Source organism: Musca autumnalis, unplaced genomic scaffold (genome assembly GCF_047663935.1).
Source record: "Musca autumnalis isolate F117 unplaced genomic scaffold, ASM4766393v1 scaffold_3, whole genome shotgun sequence".
NCBI classification, from domain to species: Eukaryota; Metazoa; Arthropoda; class Insecta; order Diptera; family Muscidae; genus Musca; species Musca autumnalis.
The window spans coordinates 190,830,452-190,858,057 of NW_027411866.1; the positions used below are offsets into that span (position 1 = coordinate 190,830,452).

General features: G+C 34.3%; 1 protein-coding gene and 1 non-coding gene across 14 annotated transcripts in view; one reads left to right on the top strand and one right to left on the bottom strand.

Moving 5' to 3' along the window:
* Positions 1-27,606, bottom strand: part of LOC141398615 (otoferlin-like) — a 454,472-nt gene that overhangs the window by 200,587 nt on the left and 226,279 nt on the right. For all 13 annotated transcript variants that reach the window (XM_073976043.1, XM_073976050.1, XM_073976038.1 and 10 more), the window contains one exon: positions 9,103-9,173. In XM_073976043.1, coding sequence (XP_073832144.1) covers positions 9,103-9,173 — 71 coding nt within the window. The remainder of the gene's footprint in view (positions 1-9,102; positions 9,174-27,606) is intronic.
* On the top strand, positions 8,856-8,928 carry TRNAR-CCU (transfer RNA arginine (anticodon CCU)). Its single transcript has one exon. It is a non-coding gene; the product is annotated as a tRNA-Arg (tRNA).

Genomic DNA, 27,606 nt, shown 5'->3' on the forward strand with positions numbered 1-27,606 from the left:
ATAAGAAAATAATAATAAATATTATTTTAAACACATATTTATATTGCTTAGAGAAAAATTAAAAAAAAAATATTTAAACTTTTGAATTTTTTTCATCATAATATCATTTTTCCATAACATTATGCGTATTTAATTTATGATAATATGCGCAAAAATGTTTTTTTAAAACGTGTAACACTTTTTGTAAAATAACAAAAATTTTATTATGTTTTTATATACATTTTTAACAACATAATTAATTCCCTGAAAAATAATTGTAGATTTCGTTGTGTGTACACAAGAAAATCACGCGCACACCCCATATGTGTGTTCATTCTTCGGCTTCTCAGCAGCAACTGATTCGAAGAGCGTAAGAATGCGTGAGGGTTGACAATCAACGCTGGCGTGTATGAAAGCCCACCATTGTCTAACACTGATTTTCAAAGGTTAGAAGAGCATTCAAAAGCACGCATAACATTCCAAGCAAATAAAGAAAATCACACACAAACGAAACAACAAAAAATAAAATTAGAAATGTTTATTTTTTGTAATGTTGTGTGTGTGCTTCCACTTGATAAGTCACTTGGCAAACTATCTACGATTGCGAGTTTTGTAACAGTGCAAAATATGATGAATACTTGTTTTACTTATTACGCACAAGCAACGGTCTTGATGCGTCGCAAGTATTTTTGGTGGTGGTGGAAAAAATACAGAGTGCAAGAAAACACACGCATTAAAAAAGCAAAAGGCCAAAAAACTTGTGCGTGCACAATTGGCTTACGGGGACAAGTAACTCATTGATGATCTCTGATGTTGACGTCATAAGTATGGTATTAAAAATATAAACTATGTGTCTTGAAATTAAAGAAAAAACAAGTAAGAAAAGCGTTAAGTTCGGTCGGGCCGAACTTTTTATACCCTCCACCACAAATTTCAGCCATTTCGGTGGATCAATGTGGCCACAACCTTCAAAATACCAAATTTCTGGGGGAAAGTTTTATACGCCTAAAGAAGACTAAATACCAAATTTCAGCCATCTCGGTGTGATAATGAGGCTAAAACCTTCAAAATATCGAAAATCGGGAGATATCGTATTATGGGGGCTATATCAACACGTGGGCCTATATAAACATTTTATGGTAGAACTGTTTCTTAGCCTCTGGAAACACAAAATACAAAGTTACAACCGATTCTGTTGTCAACTGGGTCTAATACATTCAAAATATATTAAAATGACGCGTACTTTATAAGGGGCCTTATGTGGGGGCTATACCAAAACGTGAACCTATATAACCCAACTTTGGTAGGAATGTTTTCTGGCCTCTGAAGACACAAAATACCAAATTACAACCAATTCTGTGGTCAAATGGGCCAAATATCTTAAAAATTCCTTAAAACGACGGCGCGTCACGCGTCATTTTGTATGGGGGCTATACGAAAGCGTGGACCTACATAGCCCGCTTTCAATACCAAAAGTCCTACGCAAATATAACATATTTTCCGAAAATTACATCAACCTACGTCAATCCGTTCGGACGCTAGAGTGATTTCCACAGACGGACAGACGGACAGACAGACGGACGGACATGGCTATATCGATGTAGAATTGCACGCTGATCAAGAATATATATACTTTGTGGGGTCTACAATGGTTATTTCGAGTAGTTACAAACGTAGTGACAAACTTAATATACCCCCATCCTATGGTGGAGGGTATAATAAGTTTTATGAACTTCAAAGGGATTTCATCATAATGTAAAAAAGTCACTGCAAGAGTTGACATCTACATCACACCCCACATTATGACTGCTCGACAGCCCAAGATTACGGAGCTCTGACCACATTTCCTTTGAATATATTACAAAAATGTTTCTTTTTTCTCTGCGCATTATCCTTTTTAGTCGATTTCTATGTTTGCAAAAGGTCATATCTTTTGCGCGCAACTATCAAAGTTGGTAACGAAAACAGATTTGGAATGACAATTTTTTTTCTTATAGCCCGTTTCCACGGTACGTCGTTCGTTCTCTATTCGTTGTTCGACCCATAACTACGAATAAATTACTTATTTCCCCACACAAAATTCTATGAACGAACGACGATTTGTCTACGTTGTTCAATTAGAAATACTCTCTGAACGACGAATAAGTATGTCCCATCCCTAACAAATGAGAGAATTTATCGAAAATTAATTATGCCATGTCTAAATTCAAAATTGAAAAATTTGTGAAAACACAAACATTTTTCGAAAAAATGAATGAGATGAATGAAAATTAATGAACTAAACATTTTATATAGATGCAAAAGGAAGATGGTTGTGTTTCCTTCTTAATTCCACACACATTCCGTGTCCATTAGTTCAAAATCGCGTAAAAAATCAGAAAGAAAAGGGAAACAAATAACTGAAAGTCTGTGTACACAAATATTGTTTTGACATGTCTCTCTCTCTTTAATTTTGAAAATAGAAACATATACAAAAATATATTGAAAATACAAAATTATTCAGAATTTATGGAAAATATGAATGAAAAGTGTGTTGTTAAATATAGAAGATACATTTGAAGGAAAGTCTATTGCTTTTCCTGTTCATCTAATGTATATTTTATGTTTTTTCGGTTCAAATTCGGAAGGAAATTTTGTTTATGTTTCTGTTAATTACGAATGGTGTCGTGGAAACGGGTTAATTCGTGTACGTCGTTCGACAGGCGAACAACGTAATTGAAACGCTCGTGTGAACATGACATTAATCTACATATGTAAAAAAATCATTGATGTAGTATTAAAAAATTTGTTTTGATTTTTTTTTTGTTTTGAAATGGAAAAGACGATTTTAGACATTTTTCTTGATATATGAGAATTATATATAACCAAATAAAAAATTCAACCTATCGGCTAAAAACACTAAATATTCCGCCTAAAAGTATACTATTCAATTTTTTTGGCAACAAACTCAAATACACTCTGTAAACATTTTAAATCACTTTTGTTTTTTCAAAATAGTCTGGCTTAATCCCATTGTTGTTGTTTTAATATTTTGAAACAACTATTTTATCACGTAATGATAATCGCGATTATCCACGAAAATCAAGTGAATCGCGGAATATCACTCCTAAACATCTTCCGCGTATAACCAACTAGAGTAAGTGTTTATTCAAGGCGAATTGTGACCAAGAGTCCATACGAATCTTATGGAAGATCTTTAGAAGAAGAAAATATAAAGACAAAAATTGAACAATTCCTTTTTCATTCTTCTTTTTTGTTCCTTTCATTTATGTCGTAAATTTTGTGCCTTTTCCTTCTGGTGTTTGTTTATTTTTTGCTTTGGTATGGATTCTGTTTCTTCAGCCGCTTTTTTCATTTCATTTGGACGTTATTCTAGACAAGGCGCATAAAAAATTAAAAATGAAAGCTAATCTCGACTAATTTTCATTTAACTAAATACCATTACGACATACTACAAATATGAAAGATTCCAAGATAATCTGTACACAGAATGCTCAAGTCTATCGCAAGCGGAGATATTCGGATATGAATAAAACGTTGAACTTTCTCCACATAAGTTTTTTGCTCTTTCCGATCCCGAATATTATCCGACCATCTCCAACATCAATAGGCTTCTCTCTCCCTCTGAAACCCCCATCAACCCCCAACATTTCGTAAGGATCCGGTCAAAATTCCGACTTGTAGCGTGATTGAAAAAAAATGGAAAATGGGATGCTTTACCGACTATTGAGATATCTCTGTTGTTTGACCACATACGACAACATATTTTACATCGTTGTGCGTGTGATATTTTCTACTTTCATAGTCAGGTTTTGCTTTGGGTATACCCCTTATAGAAGCTGAGATATTCGCTTTGGAAAAAACTTTGACTTTTTCTCCAAAAAAGTTGTTTGCCAATTCCGACCCCTGATATATGATTTTGCTCCTATATCAATTTTTCCTTAGATATCCTTTTTTTAAGGATACCAATGGTTTTTTGGTTTAAGGTAGTTTTCAAGGGCCATGTCCATTTCCTCGTCGTGTAAAATTTTGTCTTTTCTTAAGCTTCAAAGAATGGCAAACGGTTTGTTTATTAAACATTTTGGTATTTTTATATGATTTTTGGATTCAAATAACTCTTGCCCAAAGTTGTTTTCGGGGTCTGCCACTCAAGTTTGAGGTGAATATTGTTTTCTAAACTCGAAATAATAACAATTTATGAAATTATTTTCTGGAAATGATGCCCTATAATAATTAATTTTTTATATTAAGTGTTAAAAATTTGTTCTAACGTTTTCCAATATAGTCTTAAGGGACACTAGAAAATGTGGGTTTCTTGAAAAACTCCATTCATATGCCATCCAATGCTACGAAAAGATCACATATAGGAGAGGGAATGGGTCATTGATTAAACTCTGATTGTATTCTGTATTAATAATGAAAGAAATTTTAGAAAATAACCTTTAATCATAAATACTTGAGAAGACTTGTGGCAGTTTCCATTGTTTTGCCAAGCCTCTCGAAGTAAAAAATGGTTGCAAAAAATGATGTTAAACATGGGTATTTTCGCATCATTTTGTGTTTCTTTTTTTGCATTTTGTTATATTAGTTGTGTTCCTTTACTTACCTCAGGTTACCATTTTTAAACTGCGAAGCGTTCCTTAACCCCAAAAAGTGGTAAAACTGGACGCAGTTTTTAAGAGAGAGGGAGTAGAGCAGCCATGCACGCTTCTTTACGAAAAAGTTAACTACAACTCTCTTTCCCATACAAAAACCCAAAATAGCATTCTCTTTTTGTGCACCATTGGAGTAGAGAGAGCAGCAATGCTTTCTCCTCTACCACAGGCTACCAGAAAAATTTCTTCGGGTAAAAAAATGGTAGAACTGATTTTTCCGCATTTGTTTGTCGATTATTTGACAATGAAGAAAAAATTAACGAAAACAGAAGAAAAAAGTGAACGCGGACAAAACAAAAAAAAACTGTGAAATAAAAGAAGAAAAGTGAATATTAATGTTTATTTTTGCCATTGCTACCAGATCTTTTCGTTCCTTTACTTTTGTGGTAAAACTGGTAATGAGAGAGCAATTTTGATAGTTTTCTATTTTACACTTTTACCATTAAAAAAGTAAAGTAACAAAGCTATTATAGTTTCAGATTGTAAATCTTGAGACCCTAGAAAGCTTTGGAGTTGTTATTGAGCAAAACATTCCTTCCTGAACGTCGATTAATACACGTTTTTCTTCAAATTTCTCAGGAAGTTTATATATTCCGTAGAATTCCTGGCGCAAATTGCATACAAAAGGCATTGAATTGCCTTGTAATATAGTCCAATACAATCCTTGGGCATTAATTGAACAGAAATGTGAAATATTTTTTTACAAACCTGTTCCCAAAGCTTCCAAAGCAACAAAATATAAGCACTAACAAAAAAAATGAAAAAAATGAACAACGTCGTTTTCCTATTATGATCTTTACCGTCACTATAGGGGCGAAACGTTTCGTATAATTGTACATTTCTGAGTCAATTGATGCCCAAGGATTGTATCGGACCATATTACAAGGCAATTCAATGCCGTTTGTATGTAATTTGCGCCAGGAATTTCGCGGAATATATTAACTTCCTGAGAAATTTTAAGGAAAAACGTGTATTAATCGACATCCTGGAAGGAATATTTTGCTCAATAACAACTCCAAAGCTTTCTAGCTAGCTTGCTATCTAAAACTATGTTTGTGCTTTTTATAAAGTACAATACCTAAAAACGCAAAGAATTAAGCAAGGGTCAGATTTAATGAGCTATACAAGAAGTCCGACCTTAAATAACGACATTAAACCCCAAAACTTATTTGTTTTCTCTAAAATATATCTCAGACACCCAGAGACATTCGCCAAAGCTAAAAAATGTATAGGGTAAGTGCACCAGTAGTCGGCACTTTAAGGATTCTCGTATCTTCAGCCGTATGTCATTCCGAGTCTAAATGTCCAATCAAATTGAATTAAAGTTGCTATGATTCGTTATTTTGTGTAGTTTTAGATTATATAAACAATTTTTTTGATTATTTCTGTTCAACATGCAAAAAATAAAATTTTAGTGAAATACTGCTTTTTCACCAGTAGTCGGCACCATTCCCCAATAGTCGGCATGATATGATCCAGTAGTCGGCATGTTATATTTAAATAATGAAAAAATTCATACTTTACATTTTTTCTTAAATATTTGAAAGAACTATAGCTTAACCTTTAACTTTGGAGGTGAAAATGTAGGACGTACTTTTTGACGTGGTGGTAAATTTTACCCCTATACATATTCTTAAATATTTCTTTATATATTTTCTATTTTTTATAATATTTTGCATTTTTTGCATGATATTGTGTCAGCAAATAATAAAATAATATCAAATCAAACCACACTCTTTGTTTATATAGTAAATTAGGCTCTACATTTCACAGACCTTTTTTTAATCCAACAAAAAAGGCATATTTTATTTTTAGAAGAAATAAATAATATAACAATGCTTAAAAACGTGAAATTACATTTTTTGACAGTCTTGCCTAAATATTTAATAAAAATACAGAGATCATTCAAAAACACACGTTTTTTAAAAATCTGCAGGGTACTAAATAGTTGATTTATCATTCATAATGATCGTACACTGTACACATACATATGGGTATGATGCAACCCATTTACATTCCTTTATTGGATTGGAAACAGGTATGTGTAGTTTTTTTGTTATGCCTACTAAGCAAATATAACATATTTTCGAGTCTTTGGGATATATTTTGGATGGGGCTATTGAGTCCTTGCCCAAGATCCTAGTAATAATTTAACGTAAGTAGCCTTTGGTTATGTTGAATTCGGGATCGACCATCACCGTCAACGTTGCTGAACTTATCGTCCTGTTCTAGCAATTGCCTTATTATAGGAACACTGATTTGCTGTGAAAATGGATTAATTGAAAATGCAGAATATATAATTCATATGCCGAGTTTGACGTGTGGTCAAAACTTTTCCATGAAATTCATACGTCGTATTGGACGTGGGGTCATTTTTTTACATAGGATACTTACGTTAGTTTGGAGGTGGTGGTAAAATATTTTCTGTGCCACAGTGACAAGAACTTGGACGTGGGGTAATTTTTACACCACCGTAAGCATATCTCCTCACTTGCTAGTCATATGACAACCAAAACATTACTGCCTACTTATGTTAAGGAAATATGAAGATACAGAGAAAATTAGACTGATCGCTCAAATCATTTGAAAGTAATTAAGCATTAGTTATTTATATATTCCTAGATTATTACATACGTTTCTATTGATTTTACTTCAAAAAATAAGGAAATTTAAACATATTGTTTAAATAAATTAGTTCGTACCAGTAGTCGGCATCTATTACCCAGCTGTCGGCACCCCACAACGTACGTACTTCATATCATGGCTAATATTGCTTAAAATCGCTAAAGTTCCTTTCTAATTGAAACTATTTTTTTATTAATTAGCCTTTAAAGTATTTCTTTAGTATTTTTTTATAATTTTTAGCTAAAAGTAATCGATAAAAATCAATGTTTATAACCCCATGCCGACTTCAGGCAAATTTTATATTTTTTTGTCCCTAATGTCGGCATCAGCAAAAATTGCACAATTATAAATATTTTTTAAAAATTTCTTTTTCTGAAGTGTTCTTCTAACTGTTCTCTACCTATATAACAAAAATGTTGTGGAAAATTTCTTCATTTTAAAATAATTACAGAGCTTATAAGGTTAACATCTCCATAATTTTTTTCTTAAGAAACATGCATTTTCGGTTGTGGTGAAAAACCCTCACTGACAAAAACTTAAATTTCGATATTATAATTGGTCCTAGCTCAATGAAATTTTATATCAAGTTAGCTGACAATATTGTTGAAGAATTTTTAAGATTATTTTCCTATTTTGTTTTCTTAATTTTTAGTTATTTGATTTCATATTCAAAAGGTGCCGACTACTGGTACATGCCGACATTAGGTGCACTTACCCTATTACTATCACCTTTTTTCTTATAAAGAAGTGTATTAATTAATGATAATTCAACATTTTATCAATTTGACTACATTGGAATTTTAAAATTTCTTCAGTATTGTACCTACATACTTCTTTGAACACATTTCCCTAGCTGTTTTAGTTTTCTAATGCTTCCTTGAACATTCGAGACTATAATAACTATAGTATGTGTAGTTGGACACCTCTGATTTTAAAAAGCACATGTTTCACGTAAGAATGAACTTTCATTTAACTGAATCTACCATTTGCTTTTATAAAACTTTCGCATTTTCTTGTCTCTTTCATTGTCGTTTGAAGTTTTGTTTTCATCAGTAAAGCTTTTTTATATTTTTCTCATTTTGTTCCAATGAATCTAAAAATTTTTACTAAAATCAGCAAACTCTTTTAAAAGTTGGTCACTTGCTCCCCAACAAAAACGTTCTCTTTTATTAGAACACAAATTCTCTTCTTATTATCTCTTCAAATGCGTCACCTTACGACTGTGTCAGACTGGCAGACTACGTGTGTTTCATTTAATTATTTATAACTTGAAACGTATGTTGGCGGAATGAGGTTACAAACTAACAAACGTACATGTTAGCATGTCAGAACTCATACCTCATACATACTTCTTGTTGTTGTTGCAGTTATATGGATTGTTGTTATTATAGCAGCACCAAAAGGGGCCTGCCTGTCTGTGGGTTATTTCAAAAGGTGTTCTGTTGCTATATTTGGTGGTGGATTTGTGATGTATTGTGTCTTCTAAAAATAGAACCTGTGATGTTTTTCGTTTCCTGTAATTTTTAGTGGTGGTTGTCGTCACACACTGCATAGTCATGAATTTATTAGCATCACTTTGACCAAGTGCGCCTAACCGCCCCAGTGGCCCAATGGATACGGCATCGGCCTCCTAAGCCGGGGATTGTGGGTTCGAGTCCCATCTGGGGTAAAGCTAATGTAAGTTTTTTTTGGTTTTTTTAATATTATTTTTTTATATTATCATAGAACATGTTCGATAATATTTTCTATATATTTAAAATTTAATGTTAATATATTTAAATTTAATTTAATATATCTAAATATTATTTTTGTATAGCATGTGTATATTACGCTTTTAACTTACCGGTAATGCTCGACTCGTTGATATATCCACCAGATGGTCTTCGACATGAACAAATCCCGTTTGTATAAGACCTGGAAGGAAATAAAATTACAAATATTTCATTGGGAGAGTTTTTTCAAAATCTTTTCTGTTTTTACTCTGATTTGATCTGATTTTTTGATGAAGTTCAAAATAGAATTAATAAGGCATTTGTAGATATTTTTCATAAAAATTATAAAATTTAAATAATTATTTCTGAAGATATTTGTAGGTAGACAAAAATTTGGATTTTTTATATTCAAGAACTGTTGCACTATACAAAACAAATATTTGTTTTATAATATGGATAATATGGAGATTATAATTAAATTTGTCATTCCGTTTGTAACACATCGAAATATTCAACAGAGACCCTATAAAGAGCATAAATTCTTGATCAGGGTAAAATTCTAAGTCGCTATAACCATGTCAGTCCGTCCGTGCGTCTGTTGAAATCAAGATACAGCTCGCAATTTTTAAGATAGAGGTTTGTAGTTTGGTACAAAAGTTTCTATTACTCCTAGGATGTTTGGCATTGTAAGTGGGCTATATCGGTCCACGTTTTGATATAACCGCCATAGAACTGTACCACCCGATTTTCTGTATTTTAAAGGTTTTAGCTTCTATATCACACCGAAATGGCTGAGATTTGTTATTCAGTCTTCATTTGGGGTGTAAAACTTTCCATATGAAATTTATCGGTATAGGTAAACGGCTTCATATAGCCCCCATAGAACGGTACCTCCCGATGTTCGATATTTTGAAGGTTGTGGCCTCAATATTCCTCCGAAATGGGTACAAATAAAACGCACATCCCAGTTTTTTTTAGTATTTTGAAGTTTGTGGTCTCAATATTCCACCGAAATGGCTGAAATTTGATTGGTAGTATTCATATACGTCCATAGAACGGTACGTTCAGACTTTTGAAAGTTATCTACATTGTTTTACCGAAATTGCTGGACTTGGTATTAAGTCTTTTTCAAAACAAAAGGAAATTAATTGTTCGGTTTTACTTCAGTACAACTCATAGTTGGGGGTATAACAAGTCGGGCCGAACTTAACGCCGTTCTTACTTGTTTTTTCTAAAATTACAAGGATAAATCGGACTCAACAATAATGAAAAAAGGCAGCTGCATCATCTGATTTTTTGTTTCTTACTTAAGTTGGTCAGTTATTTTCAAATTAGAAAGCAGTTTTTCTCTATCAGCTCTTGTTTTCGAGATATATTTTACGATTTTTAGCCAGATTTTCCTTGGTCACCAAAAATGTATTTTTTCGGTGCAAATGTCAAAACGCGGGGATTGTCCACGGCTTTGGTCTAGTGAAAAATAATGATGTCAAAAGGGGCGTAACAATCGAGATTTTGTCGAGGGTCTTAAAATTTCATGATAAATACTAGAACTGCATTGACATATTTAAAAAATTTGCTTAGAAATCCAAGTATATTGTCAAATCCGGACAATATGATATCCAAGGCTTGTCTTGGTGACTTAATTCTACATTAAAGTACTCAAATTCGGAAAATTTTACCAAATCCGATATGGGTCTTCATATTCACTATGAATATAGCGAAAACAGTTTAGATCGAACACACCTCATCTTTTTAATAAAATCATGTTAAAAATAATATACCGAAAAATATTTTTGGTGACCAAGGATAACGAAAAATCTGAGTAAAAATCGTTAAAACAAGAGCTGATAGAGAAAAACTGTTTCGGGATTTGAAAATTACTTGACAATTTGAGTTAAAAGCTGTAAAAATATCGAATGTTGACTAGTGTTATGAGTGCACGTTGTATCCATAATTTGGAACCTACTTTTTATCGTCCGAAGGGTGTGTCTTGAAATACTCAGGAAATATATGTAAGGTTAGTTTGAAAAGAGGGGCGAGGAATGGCCACATGTTCTGTTGAGTGTATGTCCAGAGTAGGCCTGTTGTGCACTCTAGACTAAGTTTTTGAATAAAAGGACTCCGTATACTTTTACTTAATGAATTCTGTGCCTATTACAAAATACCTTAACTGTTTTAGTTAATTTGCCATTACTTGATTGGGATCTGGTATGGTGTGGTTCTCCAAAAATTGGGATCTAATATTTGCGAAAGCGGAGCAATGGCAGAGAAAGTGTTTCAACGTTTCGTCGTCGTCTCCGCATAATCTGCATGTGCTATTACCCAGCAAAAAGTTTGCCTCCAAAGATGCAGTTAAATCATATGTACAAGTTATTAGGAAAAGCATAATCATCACTCTTCGGAATGAGTTTTTATTCAGTTTAAAGATGGAAAAATAATGCAAGCCATTGCAAAATATTCCAGAATAAATAAAAATAATTTATTGTTTGTGTAAAACAAGAATAATATGAATTTTATTACATTAATACAAATTATGAAATTGCTTCAATAAATTCAATCGCAACTGAGTTTGTTTAATCCAAGCTGAACTGTTCTGGCTTCATCTGCTAAAGGGGTTTTTATATTGTTTTCCCATCACCATTTATGATTTCGACATGCACTCCACTAGCACTCCATTAGCAAATTTTCTTCTCATGAGTTACCGCAAAAGTTTCCAAACTATTTTATTTTGGTCTGTTCATTTACCTTTAAAAATTATGAAATGCGCTCACAAAAATTGTATGCTTACATCAAATAAGGAACACTTTTCGAGTAAAAAGTGGTAAAACCTGAAGATTCTTGCACGTAAAGGAACGGGTCTTTTATAACAAATTTTTAGAAATGTTTTTTTTTCTGTTTTAGGACTAATTTTAGTCACTTTATGTACGCACAAAAAAAAACGGCCTCTCTAACATATGTCCCAAACATATTTTGCAGCAAACATATATATGTTTGCAACAGTCAGTTTGGGTCTGCATACAAATATATGTTTGGGTCTGCAAACAAATATATGTTTGGATGCAAACATATATATGTTTGGGTGCAAAGATATTTAGGTTTGGGTGCAAAGATATATATGTTTGGGTGCAAACAGAGATATGTTTGGGTGGAAACAATTTTATGTTTTGTTGCAAAAAAATACAAATCTAAAAGGCACAAAAAAACAAACACATGCACCAGTGGGCGCTTACTGAGAGCAGCATTCCACAGCCGCGAGAGCACTGTTATTACTCTCGTTGACAAACATCCTCTCTCCACCCATGAAACAAATGTTCTAACATAAAAAATATGTTTTACCCAAACATATCAAATTGAGATATGTTACAAAATGTTGCAAACATATATTTGTTTGGACCCAAACATATTATGTTTGGATCCAAATATATAGTTGTTTGCAACCGGTCCCAAACATATATTTGTTTGGATCAAAACATATTTCTAAGATAAATTTTTCTGCGTGTACTTGTAGGGACCACTAACAACTGCTAATAAAATGTAACGAACGGAGTGCCTTTTTCACAACTTCATTTGGACTGCACCTGGATGCTGTTAAAATGTGGGAAATGGATGTCAATTGTTGGATCGCATCCGAATGCGGTTAGAATGTAAAGAATTGGAGTGCATTTTTCACGACTCTGATTAAAATGTGAGAAATGGTTGTCAGTCGTTGGATCTGAATGGAGTGTATTTTTCACGACTCCGTTAGAACTTCATCAAAGCATGCCGTGAAAGAACTAGTCTACATTGCACTACTTCCAATTAATTTTGCTGGATATCTGCATATTTAATTTTGATGTTCTGTTCCTCGGGAAATCTGATCATCTTTTCCACTTCCGAAGATCTTTATGATCTCTTTGGGAACGTCCTGCGATATCGCCTTTTTGCTTACCTGGTACTTCTTGAGCTTGCTCCGTTGAGTCCCAGACAGCTGTTTCCTCTGTGTTGTGAGCTTTGCAATGATTTTGCTCTCTTAATATACCTTCTTGTGGAGGAGTCTTTCTTTGGAATTTTACTGACGGGTATATTTGATTTCCTTTCGCTATCGGAATCTGAGTTCCTACCCGTATCTGGAGGTTGAGTCGAGCATGAGCTTCCCCTTTGTTCCTCAGTCCCCTCCTTCCAGCATTTGCCCGTATGACAGGTGAAGGCATTGTGACTCACAAGGGAGCACATGTGCTTTAAGTGAGCGTAAATTTTTTATCGCTCACAGCCTGTGTAGATGCTAACACGTTGTGAACAACAACAAATTTACGCTCATTGAGAGCACAAGAGAGACCCAAAAATGTTCTCTGCCTCACTCTGCCGTATGATGTGTACTTGTCTAAGTACACACAGATGCCAATGTACACGCATTTGTGGGAGAGATCACGATCGCTCACGATCGCATGATGACGACGGTGTGTGACCTGTAGGCAGATCAACAACACCCGCCGGGTTATTTAGGCCCTGCGAGGTAACATTTTTACGTTGTCCTACTTTTTTCATACTGGAGTTTTTTTGTGTTTGGGTTTTTCGCGGCGAATGAGAGAATCCCTTAGGTAGGTGATCTTTTTGAATAAAAGGACTCCGTATACTTTTACTTAATGAATTCTGTGCCTATTACAAAATACCTTAACTGTTTTAGTTAATTTGCCATTACTTGATTGGGATCTGGTATGGTGTGGTTCTCCAAAAATTGGGATCTAATATTTGCGAAAGCGGAGCAATGGCAGAGAAAGTGTTTCAACGTTTCGTCGTCGTCTCCGCATAATCTGCATGTGCTATTACCCAGCAAAAAGTTTGCCTCCAAAGATGCAGTTAAATCATATGTACAAGTTATTAGGAAAAGCATAATCATCACTCTTCGGAATGAGTTTTTATTCAGTTTAAAGATGGAAAAATAATGCAAGCCATTGCAAAATATTCCAGAATAAATAAAAATAATTTATTGTTTGTGTAAAACAAGAATAATATGAATTTTATTACATTAATACAAATTATGAAATTGCTTCAATAAATTCAATCGCAACTGAGTTTGTTTAATCCAAGCTGAACTGTTCTGGCTTCATCTGCTAAAGGGGTTTTTATATTGTTTTCCCATCACCATTTATGATTTCGACATGCACTCCACTAGCACTCCATTAGCAAATTTTCTTCTCATGAGTTACCGCAAAAGTTTCCAAACTATTTTATTTTGGTCTGTTCATTTACCTTTAAAAATTATGAAATGCGCTCACAAAAATTGTATGCTTACATCAAATAAGGAACACTTTTCGAGTAAAAAGTGGTAAAACCTGAAGATTCTTGCACGTAAAGGAACGGGTCTTTTATAACAAATTTTTAGAAATGTTTTTTTTTCTGTTTTAGGACTAATTTTAGTCACTTTATGTACGCACAAAAAAAACGGCCTCTCTAACATATGTCCCAAACATATTTTGCAGCAAACATATATATGTTTGCAACAGTCAGTTTGGGTCTGCATACAAATATATGTTTGGGTCTGCAAACAAATATATGTTTGGATGCAAACATATATATGTTTGGGTGCAAAGATATTTAGGTTTGGGTGCAAAGATATATATGTTTGGGTGCAAACAGAGATATGTTTGGGTGGAAACAATTTTATGTTTTGTTGCAAAAAAATACAAATCTAAAAGGCACAAAAAAACAAACACATGCACCAGTGGGCGCTTACTGAGAGCAGCATTCCACAGCCGCGAGAGCACTGTTATTACTCTCGTTGACAAACATCCTCTCTCCACCCATGAAACAAATGTTCTAACATAAAAAATATGTTTTACCCAAACATATCAAATTGAGATATGTTACAAAATGTTGCAAACATATATTTGTTTGGACCCAAACATATTATGTTTGGATCCAAATATATAGTTGTTTGCAACCGGTCCCAAACATATATTTGTTTGGATCAAAACATATTTCTAAGATAAATTTTTCTGCGTGTACTTGTAGGGACCACTAACAACTGCTAATAAAATGTAACGAACGGAGTGCCTTTTTCACAACTTCATTTGGACTGCACCTGGATGCTGTTAAAATGTGGGAAATGGATGTCAATTGTTGGATCGCATCCGAATGCGGTTAGAATGTAAAGAATTGGAGTGCATTTTTCACGACTCTGATTAAAATGTGAGAAATGGTTGTCAGTCGTTGGATCTGAATGGAGTGTATTTTTCACGACTCCGTTAGAACTTCATCAAAGCATGCCGTGAAAGAACTAGTCTACATTGCACTACTTCCAATTAATTTTGCTGGATATCTGCATATTTAATTTTGATGTTCTGTTCCTCGGGAAATCTGATCATCTTTTCCACTTCCGAAGATCTTTATGATCTCTTTGGGAACGTCCTGCGATATCGCCTTTTTGCTTACCTGGTACTTCTTGAGCTTGCTCCGTTGAGTCCCAGACAGCTGTTTCCTCTGTGTTGTGAGCTTTGCAATGATTTTGCTCTCTTAATATACCTTCTTGTGGAGGAGTCTTTCTTTGGAATTTTACTGACGGGTATATTTGATTTCCTTTCGCTATCGGAATCTGAGTTCCTACCCGTATCTGGAGGTTGAGTCGAGCATGAGCTTCCCCTTTGTTCCTCAGTCCCCTCCTTCCAGCATTTGCCCGTATGACAGGTGAAGGCATTGTGACTCACAAGGGAGCACATGTGCTTTAAGTGAGCGTAAATTTTTTATCGCTCACAGCCTGTGTAGATGCTAACACGTTGTGAACAACAACAAATTTACGCTCATTGAGAGCACAAGAGAGACCCAAAAATGTTCTCTGCCTCACTCTGCCGTATGATGTGTACTTGTCTAAGTACACACAGATGCCAATGTACACGCATTTGTGGGAGAGATCACGATCGCTCACGATCGCATGATGACGACGGTGTGTGACCTGTAGGCAGATCAACAACACCCGCCGGGTTATTTAGGCCCTGCGAGGTAACATTTTTACGTTGTCCTACTTTTTTCATACTGGAGTTTTTTTGTGTTTGGGTTTTTCGCGGCGAATGAGAGAATCCCTTAGGTAGGTGATCTTTTTGAATAAAAGGACTCCGTATACTTTTACTTAATGAATTCTGTGCCTATTACAAAATACCTTAACTGTTTTAGTTAATTTGCCATTACTTGATTGGGATCTGGTATGGTGTGGTTCTCCAAAAATTGGGATCTAATATTTGCGAAAGCGGAGCAATGGCAGAGAAAGTGTTTCAACGTTTCGTCGTCGTCTCCGCATAATCTGCATGTGCTATTACCCAGCAAAAAGTTTGCCTCCAAAGATGCAGTTAAATCATATGTACAAGTTATTAGGAAAAGCATAATCATCACTCTTCGGAATGAGTTTTTATTCAGTTTAAAGATGGAAAAATAATGCAAGCCATTGCAAAATATTCCAGAATAAATAAAAATAATTTATTGTTTGTGTAAAACAAGAATAATATGAATTTTATTACATTAATACAAATTATGAAATTGCTTCAATAAATTCAATCGCAACTGAGTTTGTTTAATCCAAGCTGAACTGTTCTGGCTTCATCTGCTAAAGGGGTTTTTATATTGTTTTCCCATCACCATTTATGATTTCGACATGCACTCCACTAGCACTCCATTAGCAAATTTTCTTCTCATGAGTTACCGCAAAAGTTTCCAAACTATTTTATTTTGGTCTGTTCATTTACCTTTAAAAATTATGAAATGCGCTCACAAAAATTGTATGCTTACATCAAATAAGGAACACTTTTCGAGTAAAAAGTGGTAAAACCTGAAGATTCTTGCACGTAAAGGAACGGGTCTTTTATAACAAATTTTTAGAAATGTTTTTTTTCTGTTTTAGGACTAATTTTAGTCACTTTATGTACGCACAAAAAAAACGGCCTCTCTAACATATGTCCCAAACATATTTTGCAGCAAACATATATATGTTTGCAACAGTCAGTTTGGGTCTGCATACAAATATATGTTTGGGTCTGCAAACAAATATATGTTTGGATGCAAACATATATATGTTTGGGTGCAAAGATATTTAGGTTTGGGTGCAAAGATATATATGTTTGGGTGCAAACAGAGATATGTTTGGGTGGAAACAATTTTATGTTTTGTTGCAAAAAAATACAAATCTAAAAGGCACAAAAAAACAAACACATGCACCAGTGGGCGCTTACTGAGAGCAGCATTCCACAGCCGCGAGAGCACTGTTATTACTCTCGTTGACAAACATCCTCTCTCCACCCATGAAACAAATGTTCTAACATAAAAAATATGTTTTACCCAAACATATCAAATTGAGATATGTTACAAAATGTTGCAAACATATATTTGTTTGGACCCAAACATATTATGTTTGGATCCAAATATATAGTTGTTTGCAACCGGTCCCAAACATATATTTGTTTGGATCAAAACATATTTCTAAGATAAATTTTTCTGCGTGTACTTGTAGGGACCACTAACAACTGCTAATAAAATGTAACGAACGGAGTGCCTTTTTCACAACTTCATTTGGACTGCACCTGGATGCTGTTAAAATGTGGGAAATGGATGTCAATTGTTGGATCGCATCCGAATGCGGTTAGAATGTAAAGAATTGGAGTGCATTTTTCACGACTCTGATTAAAATGTGAGAAATGGTTGTCAGTCGTTGGATCTGAATGGAGTGTATTTTTCACGACTCCGTTAGAACTTCATCAAAGCATGCCGTGAAAGAACTAGTCTACATTGCACTACTTCCAATTAATTTTGCTGGATATCTGCATATTTAATTTTGATGTTCTGTTCCTCGGGAAATCTGATCATCTTTTCCACTTCCGAAGATCTTTATGATCTCTTTGGGAACGTCCTGCGATATCGCCTTTTTGCTTACCTGGTACTTCTTGAGCTTGCTCCGTTGAGTCCCAGACAGCTGTTTCCTCTGTGTTGTGAGCTTTGCAATGATTTTGCTCTCTTAATATACCTTCTTGTGGAGGAGTCTTTCTTTGGAATTTTACTGACGGGTATATTTGATTTCCTTTCGCTATCGGAATCTGAGTTCCTACCCGTATCTGGAGGTTGAGTCGAGCATGAGCTTCCCCTTTGTTCCTCAGTCCCCTCCTTCCAGCATTTGCCCGTATGACAGGTGAAGGCATTGTGACTCACAAGGGAGCACATGTGCTTTAAGTGAGCGTAAATTTTTTATCGCTCACAGCCTGTGTAGATGCTAACACGTTGTGAACAACAACAAATTTACGCTCATTGAGAGCACAAGAGAGACCCAAAAATGTTCTCTGCCTCACTCTGCCGTATGATGTGTACTTGTCTAAGTACACACAGATGCCAATGTACACGCATTTGTGGGAGAGATCACGATCGCTCACGATCGCATGATGACGACGGTGTGTGACCTGTAGGCAGATCAACAACACCCGCCGGGTTATTTAGGCCCTGCGAGGTAACATTTTTACGTTGTCCTACTTTTTTCATACTGGAGTTTTTTTGTGTTTGGGTTTTTCGCGGCGAATGAGAGAATCCCTTAGGTAGGTGATCTTATCACAGTTGATTTCCCTAGTTTAGAACAAATTAGTACAAATGCCTCAATTCGGCGGTAGGAAAGCGCCCTGTTGTTGAACTGACAAACATCCTCGGGCTGAGAGAGCCAAAATTACGCGAGGGGATTTGTCAACGCCGAAAATGTTTAAGTTCTCAGGGACTGAACATAAGACCTTCTTTCATTCGAATTTAATAATACGTATAAATCGCGAATTTATCAAATTCAAATATATTTCTATATATATAAAAGAGTAGTGAGGTGAGTGACTGACTGACTGACTGATTGACTGACTGACTGATTCATCAGCGCCCAGACGAAACCGCTGAAGCTAGAAAGTTGAAATTTTGGGTGTAGGTTGCTGTTGGTGTGTAGGGGTGAGATAAGGCTGGGTTTTTGGAAATTCGAACTAGAAGTGTACGAAAAGTACTAAAAGGTACTAAATATGGTACCCTTTGTATTAGGCAAACGGTAAGAGCTAGACTTCTGAAATTTGGAATGAGGGTAACTGATGGAGAGCTAGAAAGATGTACCAAAGGGTTTTTGGAAGTTCGAACTATAAGTGTACGAAAAGTACAAAAGGGTACTAAATTTAGTACAATTGAGATTTGGGTGAACATATAGAGCAGGAATCCTGAAATTTGGAATGAAGGTCACTGATGAAGAGTAACGATGAAAGGTTTTTGGAAATTCGAACTATAAGTGTACGAAAAGTACTAAATGGTACTAAATTTAGTACAATTTGGATTTGTGTGAACGGATAGAGCTGGAATACAGGCATTTGGAATGTGGGTCACTGATGAAGAGTAATAATGAAAGGTTTTTGGAAATTCGAACTGTAAGGGTACGAAAAGTACTAAATGGTACTAAATTTAGTACAATTTTGATTTGGGTGAACGGATTGAGCTGGAAGACAGACACTTGGAATGAGGGTCACTGATGAAAAGTAACAATAAAAGGTTTTTGTAAATTCGAACTATAAAGGTACGAAAAGTACTAAATGGTACTAAATTTAGTACAATTTGGGTTTGGGTGAACGAATAGAGCTGGAATCCTGAAATTTGGAATGAAGGTCACTGATGGAGAGTAAAAAAGAAAGGTTTTTGGAAATTCGAACCATAAGTGCACGCAAAGTATTAAATGGTACTAAATTTAGTACAATTCGGATTTGGGTGAACGGATAGAGCTGGAATCCTGAAATTTGGAATGAGGATCACTGGTGAAGAGTAAAAATGAAAGGTTTTTGGAATTCGAACTATAAGTATACGAAAAGTAATAAATGGTACTAAATTTAGTACAATTTGGGTTTGGGTGAACGAATAGAGCTGGAATCATGAAATTTGGAATGAAGGTCACTGATGAAGAGTAAAAAAGAAAGGTTGTTGGAAATTCGAATTACAAGGGCACGAAAAGTACTAAATGGTACTAAATTTAGTACAATTTTGATTTGGGTGAACGGATTGAGCTGGAATACAGACATTTGGAATGGGGGTCACTGATGAAGAGTAACAATGAAAGGTTTTTGGAAATTCGAACTATAAGGGTACGAAAAGTACTAAATGGTACTAAATTTAGTACAATTTGGATTTGGGTGAACGGATGGAGCTAGAATCCTGAAATTTTAAATTAGGGTCACTGGTGGAGAGTAACAAAGAAATGTTTTTAGAAATTAGAACTAAAAGTGCACGAAAAGTACTAAATGGTACTAAATTTAGTACAATTTGGATTTGGGTGAACGGATAGAGCTGGAATCCTTAAATTTGGAATGAGGATCACTGATGAAGAGTAAAAATGAAAGGTTTTTGGAAGTCGAACTATAAGTGTACGAAAAGTAATAAATGGTAGTAAATTTAGTACAATTTGGGTTTGGGTGAACGGATAGAGCTGGAATCTTGAAATTTTGAATGAAGGTCACTGATGGAGAGTAAAAAAGAAAGGTTTTTGGAAATTCGAATTAAAATTATACGAAAAATACTAAATGGTACTAAATATAATACAATTTGGGTATGGGTTAACGAATAGGGCCGGAATCCTGAAATTTGGAATGGGGGTCACTGATGAAGAGTAAGAAAGATGTACCAAAGGTCGAAAAGTCCTAAATGGTAGTGAGTTTAGTATGATTTGGATTTGAAGAGCTGGAATCCTGAAATTTGTAATTAAGATTACTGTTGGAATATAGAATTGAGATATGGAGGTAGCTTTGGAAAATCGTACTAATGTGCACGAAGTAGTACTAAATGGTACGAAATTCGCTATAATTTGAATTTGCGTGAACAGATTATTGTTGGAGTGTAGGATTGAGGTAGTTTTGGAAATTCGTACTTATGGAAAAGTGCTAAATGGAACTACATTGGCTATAATTTGGGTTTAGGTGAACGGATAGAGCTGAGATATGAAAGTACATTTCGGAAAATCGTGTACGAAAAGTGCTAAATGGTACAAAATTTGGTACCTTTTGGTATTTGCTATATGGTTTAGAATTTTGTACAATTTGTGATTTTTTAAAGGGTACAACTGGAATTTTGAAATTCGGTATTAGATTAGCAGTTGGTGTTTAGAGTGGAGGTAGGGAGTAGGTTTTGAAAATTCGTACTTATTTATACAAAAACTACTAAATAGTCCTCAAATGGGTTTCAGGGGAACTGGAAAACTGAATTGGGGTTAGGATATATGTTGAATATAAGGAAGTAATTTTTGAAACGTTTACCTATGTGTAGGAAAAGTTGGGTAACATGTTGATACCAAAACCATTTTAAATAGTTAAGGTACTAAATTTGGTGTTGGGTGTAGGAACAAAGCTGGGATTATATAATTTAAAAATACGAAATTTGTACAAAAAATACGAAATTGAAAAATATTTGTTATGAAGATCGCTCTAAAGTTTGAGACAAAGTTCTGAGTTTGAAAAATTGTACTGAATATTGCCCCATTGATTTGATGTTAACGCCAAGGAGTTTCTACATAATGTACTGAAATAAAGTAGTCAAACGTAAAGCATCTTTTCAAAAAATGTTTTTTGTTCTGACCGCTTTGGTACAATTTTGTTAACTAGAAGGTATTTACCCCTGATATTAAAAAATCCTAAATTGAAATGCCTTCAAAAAATTTTCCGTTATATACTGTTGACATACCGGTGCACATTAAGTACAATTTTTTGTAAAGAATTTTTCTAACCTTTCATGCCACAAATTCCGAATTTCGGTTGGAAAATGTGCAGAAGATCTTCAAATACTCTAAATCTTCAAAATATCTCTTCTAATAAACGTGGATTGAAGTGGAGATTTTTTAAATTAAACTTCTATATCCTCTGAGTATTCAAGGTCCAAATTTAAAGAAAATTGGACAATATACATTTGATCTTCTTTAAAAATACACTAAGTCAAGAGGTACCGTTATATGGGAATATACGAAAACGTGGCCGAAAATTTAACGGACCTATTCGGGTTCTGGGCGAAACCGCTAAAGCCAGAACCTTGAATTGTGAATGTGCGTGATTTTTTTTGTGAAGGGGTGAGATAAAGTTTAGTGTTTGGAAATTCGTACTAGAAGAGAAGGCTGTGTTAGTGAAGGGGTAAACCCAGGAGTCAAATCTGAAATTTGCAATATGATACGTATTTTTGGAAATTCGAAATAAAAAATATGGTAGCTGTGTAGGGATGCGATACGGCAATTTTTTTTTAAATTCTGACTACAATCGAAAAAAGTAGGTCTTAGTACAACAATATCTCCAGTATTCACCATTCCCGTATTAAATATTGTTTATATATATTTCGTTTCCTTTCCGCATACGAAGTAGCGGGCATTTGCTAGTCTTATATAAAAGACAATTTGTGTATGTACGTACATATGTTTGTATGTTCCGTATAGACTCAAAAACTACTGAACCGATTTTCCTGAACATTTCAGAGAATGGTCATATATTTTGTTTAATTTCGGAGGAGCGGGTTACCCCTGTGCCCTATTTTTAAATGCGCTGTATATGTGTCCGTTTCCCCGACCCAGAGTACATATTTTAGCCATATGACCTGACCACTTCCACATTCTTGAATATGTTACAAATCAATGGAAATCATTCTTGGCACATAAAAATTCTCTAGATGCTATAGTCGATTCTTAAAGGATTTAAGAAGAAATTTTAGATTTTAGACAGACACTTCAGTTATACTATTCCGGCAGATGAAATAAAATTGTTAAAATTCCATATCGACAGCAACATTTCTGATATTTTTTATTTATAATCACTTGCAGACCCCGACTAATTAGCGTTGCAAGAAAAATATAATTAACTTAAGAAAAAGTAACATACAACTGTTTCAAGTGCCAGCAACGCGGACCGGGTCGGCTAGTTTGATATATAAAATAAAAAAAAGCTAATGCCACTTTAGTTATGTCGTGTGCCTCTAACGCTTATTCTAAGTTTTATATCAGCTTATACTGATTTCAAAAGTTTGTCAAAAAAGCTCATATAGAAAAATGAATGACTTTGTGTGTGAGCTTTTTATCGAATCACGTTATAATTACATCTCTTATCTTAGGTAAAAACTCATCAAAATATAATACAGGGATACGAGATTGTACAAAATAATAACCCTATTGAAAACACAACTCTCGGATTTGTAGTCGGACACACGCTATGTGCCACCGTACTTATTACTTTGTGAGTATTGAAGTAAGTAGTTTTAATGTGTTACATTACTTTGTAATGGGTTATATAATGTCTAACGGATCCGAATTTTTGCTGGGTAGTTCCATTATCAAGCTCTCCCCTTGGAATATGCCCAACAGAAGCATAAATATCCGGCATGGAAATAAAATTCCACAATTTGGAAATGGTATTCTTCTACATCGCTATTGACCAATTTTGGTAAAGCATTTGGGTCCAATATAAAACTCAGAATGTCTTCATTAATATAGGTTACTTTTGTTAAAACGCTCTGACATTCGTCGGTTCATTTCAAACAAAAAAATAAAAATTAGGTTGTGTGTCAACCTATTTTCATTATTATAAAGGTGCTATTTTCTTCTTCCCCTGACGGACTTTCCTTTTGGAATACCCCTGCTAGAACCGGTGATATTCACATGAGAATAAAATTCTGAATTTTTCTTCACATACGTTTTTTGCCCATTCCCACCCATGATGCTCGGAAGATCCGTGCTTCTTTCGTAAAGATCTGATCAAAATTGCGACCTGTAGCGTGATTACTTTATCAATTTTGTCGATATCCGTTATTTTATCACCTATACCAACCTATGCTGAATTAATGTAAAGGTGTACTTTTCTAATTAATAGTCAGTCTATGCTTTTGGAATGTCCACATCCAATGCTGTGATATTCGTCATTACAATTAAAATCGCAAAATCTCCGTTGTTTGACCACCTACGACAACCTTCTTTACATCGGAGTAAAGGTGCTATTTTCTACCTTCATTGCTTTTTGTTTACCCCTTTCGGAAACGAACACCGAAAATTTGTTGATGATCCGATCAAAATTGAGACCTATAGCGAGATTACAAGGTTTAGATGGACACACGGACGCCAGATCGACTCAGCTCGTCGAGACATTCAGTTTGGTATATGGGTCTACGACGATTATTTGGATGTGTTACAAACTGTTGTATAAAAATGCATGAAATCGAGCGGAACCGGTCACAAATAGCTTTATTAAAATATATAAAATCAGGTGATACCGTTATATAGGGGCTAACCTTCACAATTTTTGGTGGAGAAGCTTTTAGACCCCTAGCAACCCTAAATGCCAAATTATAACTAATTCGACCTGAAAATGTGGCAAGAACTCAATATATGTACCTGAAATCGGGTATTAGCCGTTCAAACCGTTTTCACAATTTTAGGTGGAGAGAATGTTGACCCCCAAAAATGGGGCGGTACCGTTATGTGAGTTCTAAACTAAAACGTGGATTGATATAGCCCATTTTCGAACATCATCTGCCTAATTTCATTCTCCCATTATTTCAGCGTTCTATTTCAATTATTTTGGATTAGGATGTCTAATGATTAAGAGATCCGATTTCCATTTATTTGACTGCACAACCTTAAAACGAAGTTCACGGTATTGTTTAGTATATTTCCTTTCTAACCAATCATAACCATATCTTCCAATTCCTCATCACCACCATCATAATTACGAGTATGTACTGAAAAAGCACTTGGTGTTAATTAGTGCATGTGATTTGCACTATTTTAAAAATGCTCTGACAACACTAGAGGGGTACTAAGTGCAAATGTTTGCTGTTAAGTGCATTCGCCTCGGGTGTGTGTTTAAAAATAATCACCTTTCAAGGATGCTGTTGATTCAAGGAACCTTGTTTCCCGAGTTATGTATGTATGTATGTAATAAAATGTCATGAATGAATGAGAAGCTACGATATAAAAATGTTGCTTCAACATGTGTATTTTTCAAATGGTACAAAACATATGTTGCATTGTTAGTTCATGGAACATGATGCCATTAAAACAACATGTCCTTGCAACACTGTAATCCTTTAGCAACATTTAAGTAAAAAATCATATTTGGCAAAAATAGAACGATTTCACGTAAAATTACAATGTGTTCGCAATGTTGAAAATAATAAAACCCCAATTTCAAAAAATTTTCATCCTGTACTTCTAAACAATATTTGAAAATCCATTTAAATTCTAAATGAGTTTATATTTGTTTTGGAGGTCTCATGTCCTTCCAAAAACACACTGACATGCACTGATTTGTATTTTGAAATATTTGAACTCTGTGATTAGATTTTCCATTAAGGCTGAAATAGCAAAATTTAACAAAGCTTGTTTGAACTTGACCCAAAATTGCAAATACTCTACTACTTAATGTGGTTTTGTGGTAATGTTGGTGAATGGTTGTTCATAAATGTTGACAGATACTAGTATTCTCTAGTGTGTTTCTGTGTGGTATACGACGGCATATTTTTTTTTGATTGTTACTCATGTCCTATATAAAACAGTGCAAGATAGAAACATCTGTGTAAATATGTAGTCGAATATTAGGGTGTAAGTATAGAATAGATCTTGAATGTTGCTCTCAATTTTTTTAAAAGGACTATCTCCCTGAATATATGCTATATAATTATATATTTTCTTGAATTAAATTTTCAGATTTCTAAAACATCGGTTTGAAATCCATAGAAAGTAAATCTTTTATATTCCCGAGGGATTTTTTCAAGTAGTTATTATTGTTTGTTTTGAGAGCAGCCTAATATTCTTTTTACATTTGCGGTATTTGTTTGTTATTTTTTCTAATTCTCGGAAATTTGCTACACATTCTCTTTGTGTTGCAAATTTAAGCAGATGTTGCTTTAATGTGATCATGGCAATAATGGAATTTTTGGCAACGAGGTAGGCCTACGATTTCGCAGAATAAAATATAAATTACATTTCTGGCTATGCATGTATCTCCTCGAAGTGATAAATGTAGCACAGGTAGCCATCCACTGTACCAGAACCATCGAAGAATAAATACCCCTTCTATTATTCGCAAATAAAATCTAGTCTATAATCTTAACGAACAGATTTAGGAGTGAAATCGAAGAATATCTCGAAGAAGAACAGTGTGATTTCAGACACTTGATATTCACATTGACCATTTTATCGACCGTAAAGGTAAGAAATATGGAATGCGTTGGAAAAAAGAAATATCAACGACAATTTGATCAGACGAATAAGAAGTTTCTACAAAATATGACGAAACTGTGAGAATGGGAAATTCCACTTCGTAATAATTTCTAAAGGTGGAGTTACATTAGGCAAATATTTGCTCCAGCGACCGGCAGTGTGCGCTTACTGAGAGCAAGTGAGTATAAATTCAATGTATTATTAACACTCACTTGATCTCAGTAAGCGCACAATGCCTGTCGCTGGAGCAAATATTTGCCTAATGTGACCTTACCTTTACTAGCCAAGGTGTAAGACAAGGAGACATGTTGAGTCAATATTTATTTATAACGGCATTTACGACATTATTGTTTAATTGCTGGATGGGCTTATTGACCTGTTTATCGATACAGAGTCGGCGGAAAAGGGAACTGATGAAGTTGTTTGGTGACAACTGAAACTATAGTATTCCCTACCCTCCGCCCGCAACTAATCAATTTCATATCCACTGTAAAACATTTTGTTGTTATTCAAATACTTGAATACAACAAAATATGGACTAAAGCTGAAATAAACACAAAGATGTATAATTCTGCAGTCCAACAATAAAAAACGCCAACAACATTATAAAAAATTTTAATTCGAAATTTGAATATCAGAGATACATATCAGAGAATGCAATATTAGCCTATGCAGATGATGTGACTATAATAGCCCACAATCAAGAAAACACAACAAAATATAAACATTTTCGAAAACAAATGTGTCCTGTCGTTCTAGCTACGCATTAGAGGGTGGTATATATATATGTATATTGAATAGAACCCCCCTGAAAAATTGTTTCCAGTCTCAATTTTTTCCGATTTATACAAGATATGAAGTTTTTAAGTTTTGTTCTATTTTGCTTCATGTGTTTGGAGTAAACTTAGTCATTCATTTGCATTCAAATCCAATTTCTATAAGAATTATACAAGGAAAACAAAATAAAGTCAAAAATTTAAGTAAAAAAATTGGTTCATTTGAAGAGAACCCGCCTTTAAAACTTGGGAATACAGAAAGATTGTATTAAAACATCGATACATATTCACTCTATATTGAAAAAGAAGTACTTTCAGTAATATTCAGTAAAAGTATATATCTCTTAGAGATGGTATTTACCGGGTAAATACCCATTTGTGGGTATTTATTTGGGTATTTACTATATTGAATGGCAAATACAACATTTTAAACCCTATTCTTGGGTTTAGGTTGTAAATTCGTTTCAAAATGGATAGTTTTACAATACTTTAAACTAGTGGGTAAATACAGGGTGTTTTTTAAGCTAGATAGAACTTTAAATTGTAAAAAGTAACACAAAAAATTAAATTTTGATGAAACTTTTTTTTTATTTGTTTCAGTATACGCTGACAAATCATCATGAATAGACTCACGCTTGAACAACGCTACGAAATTATCCAAATTTACT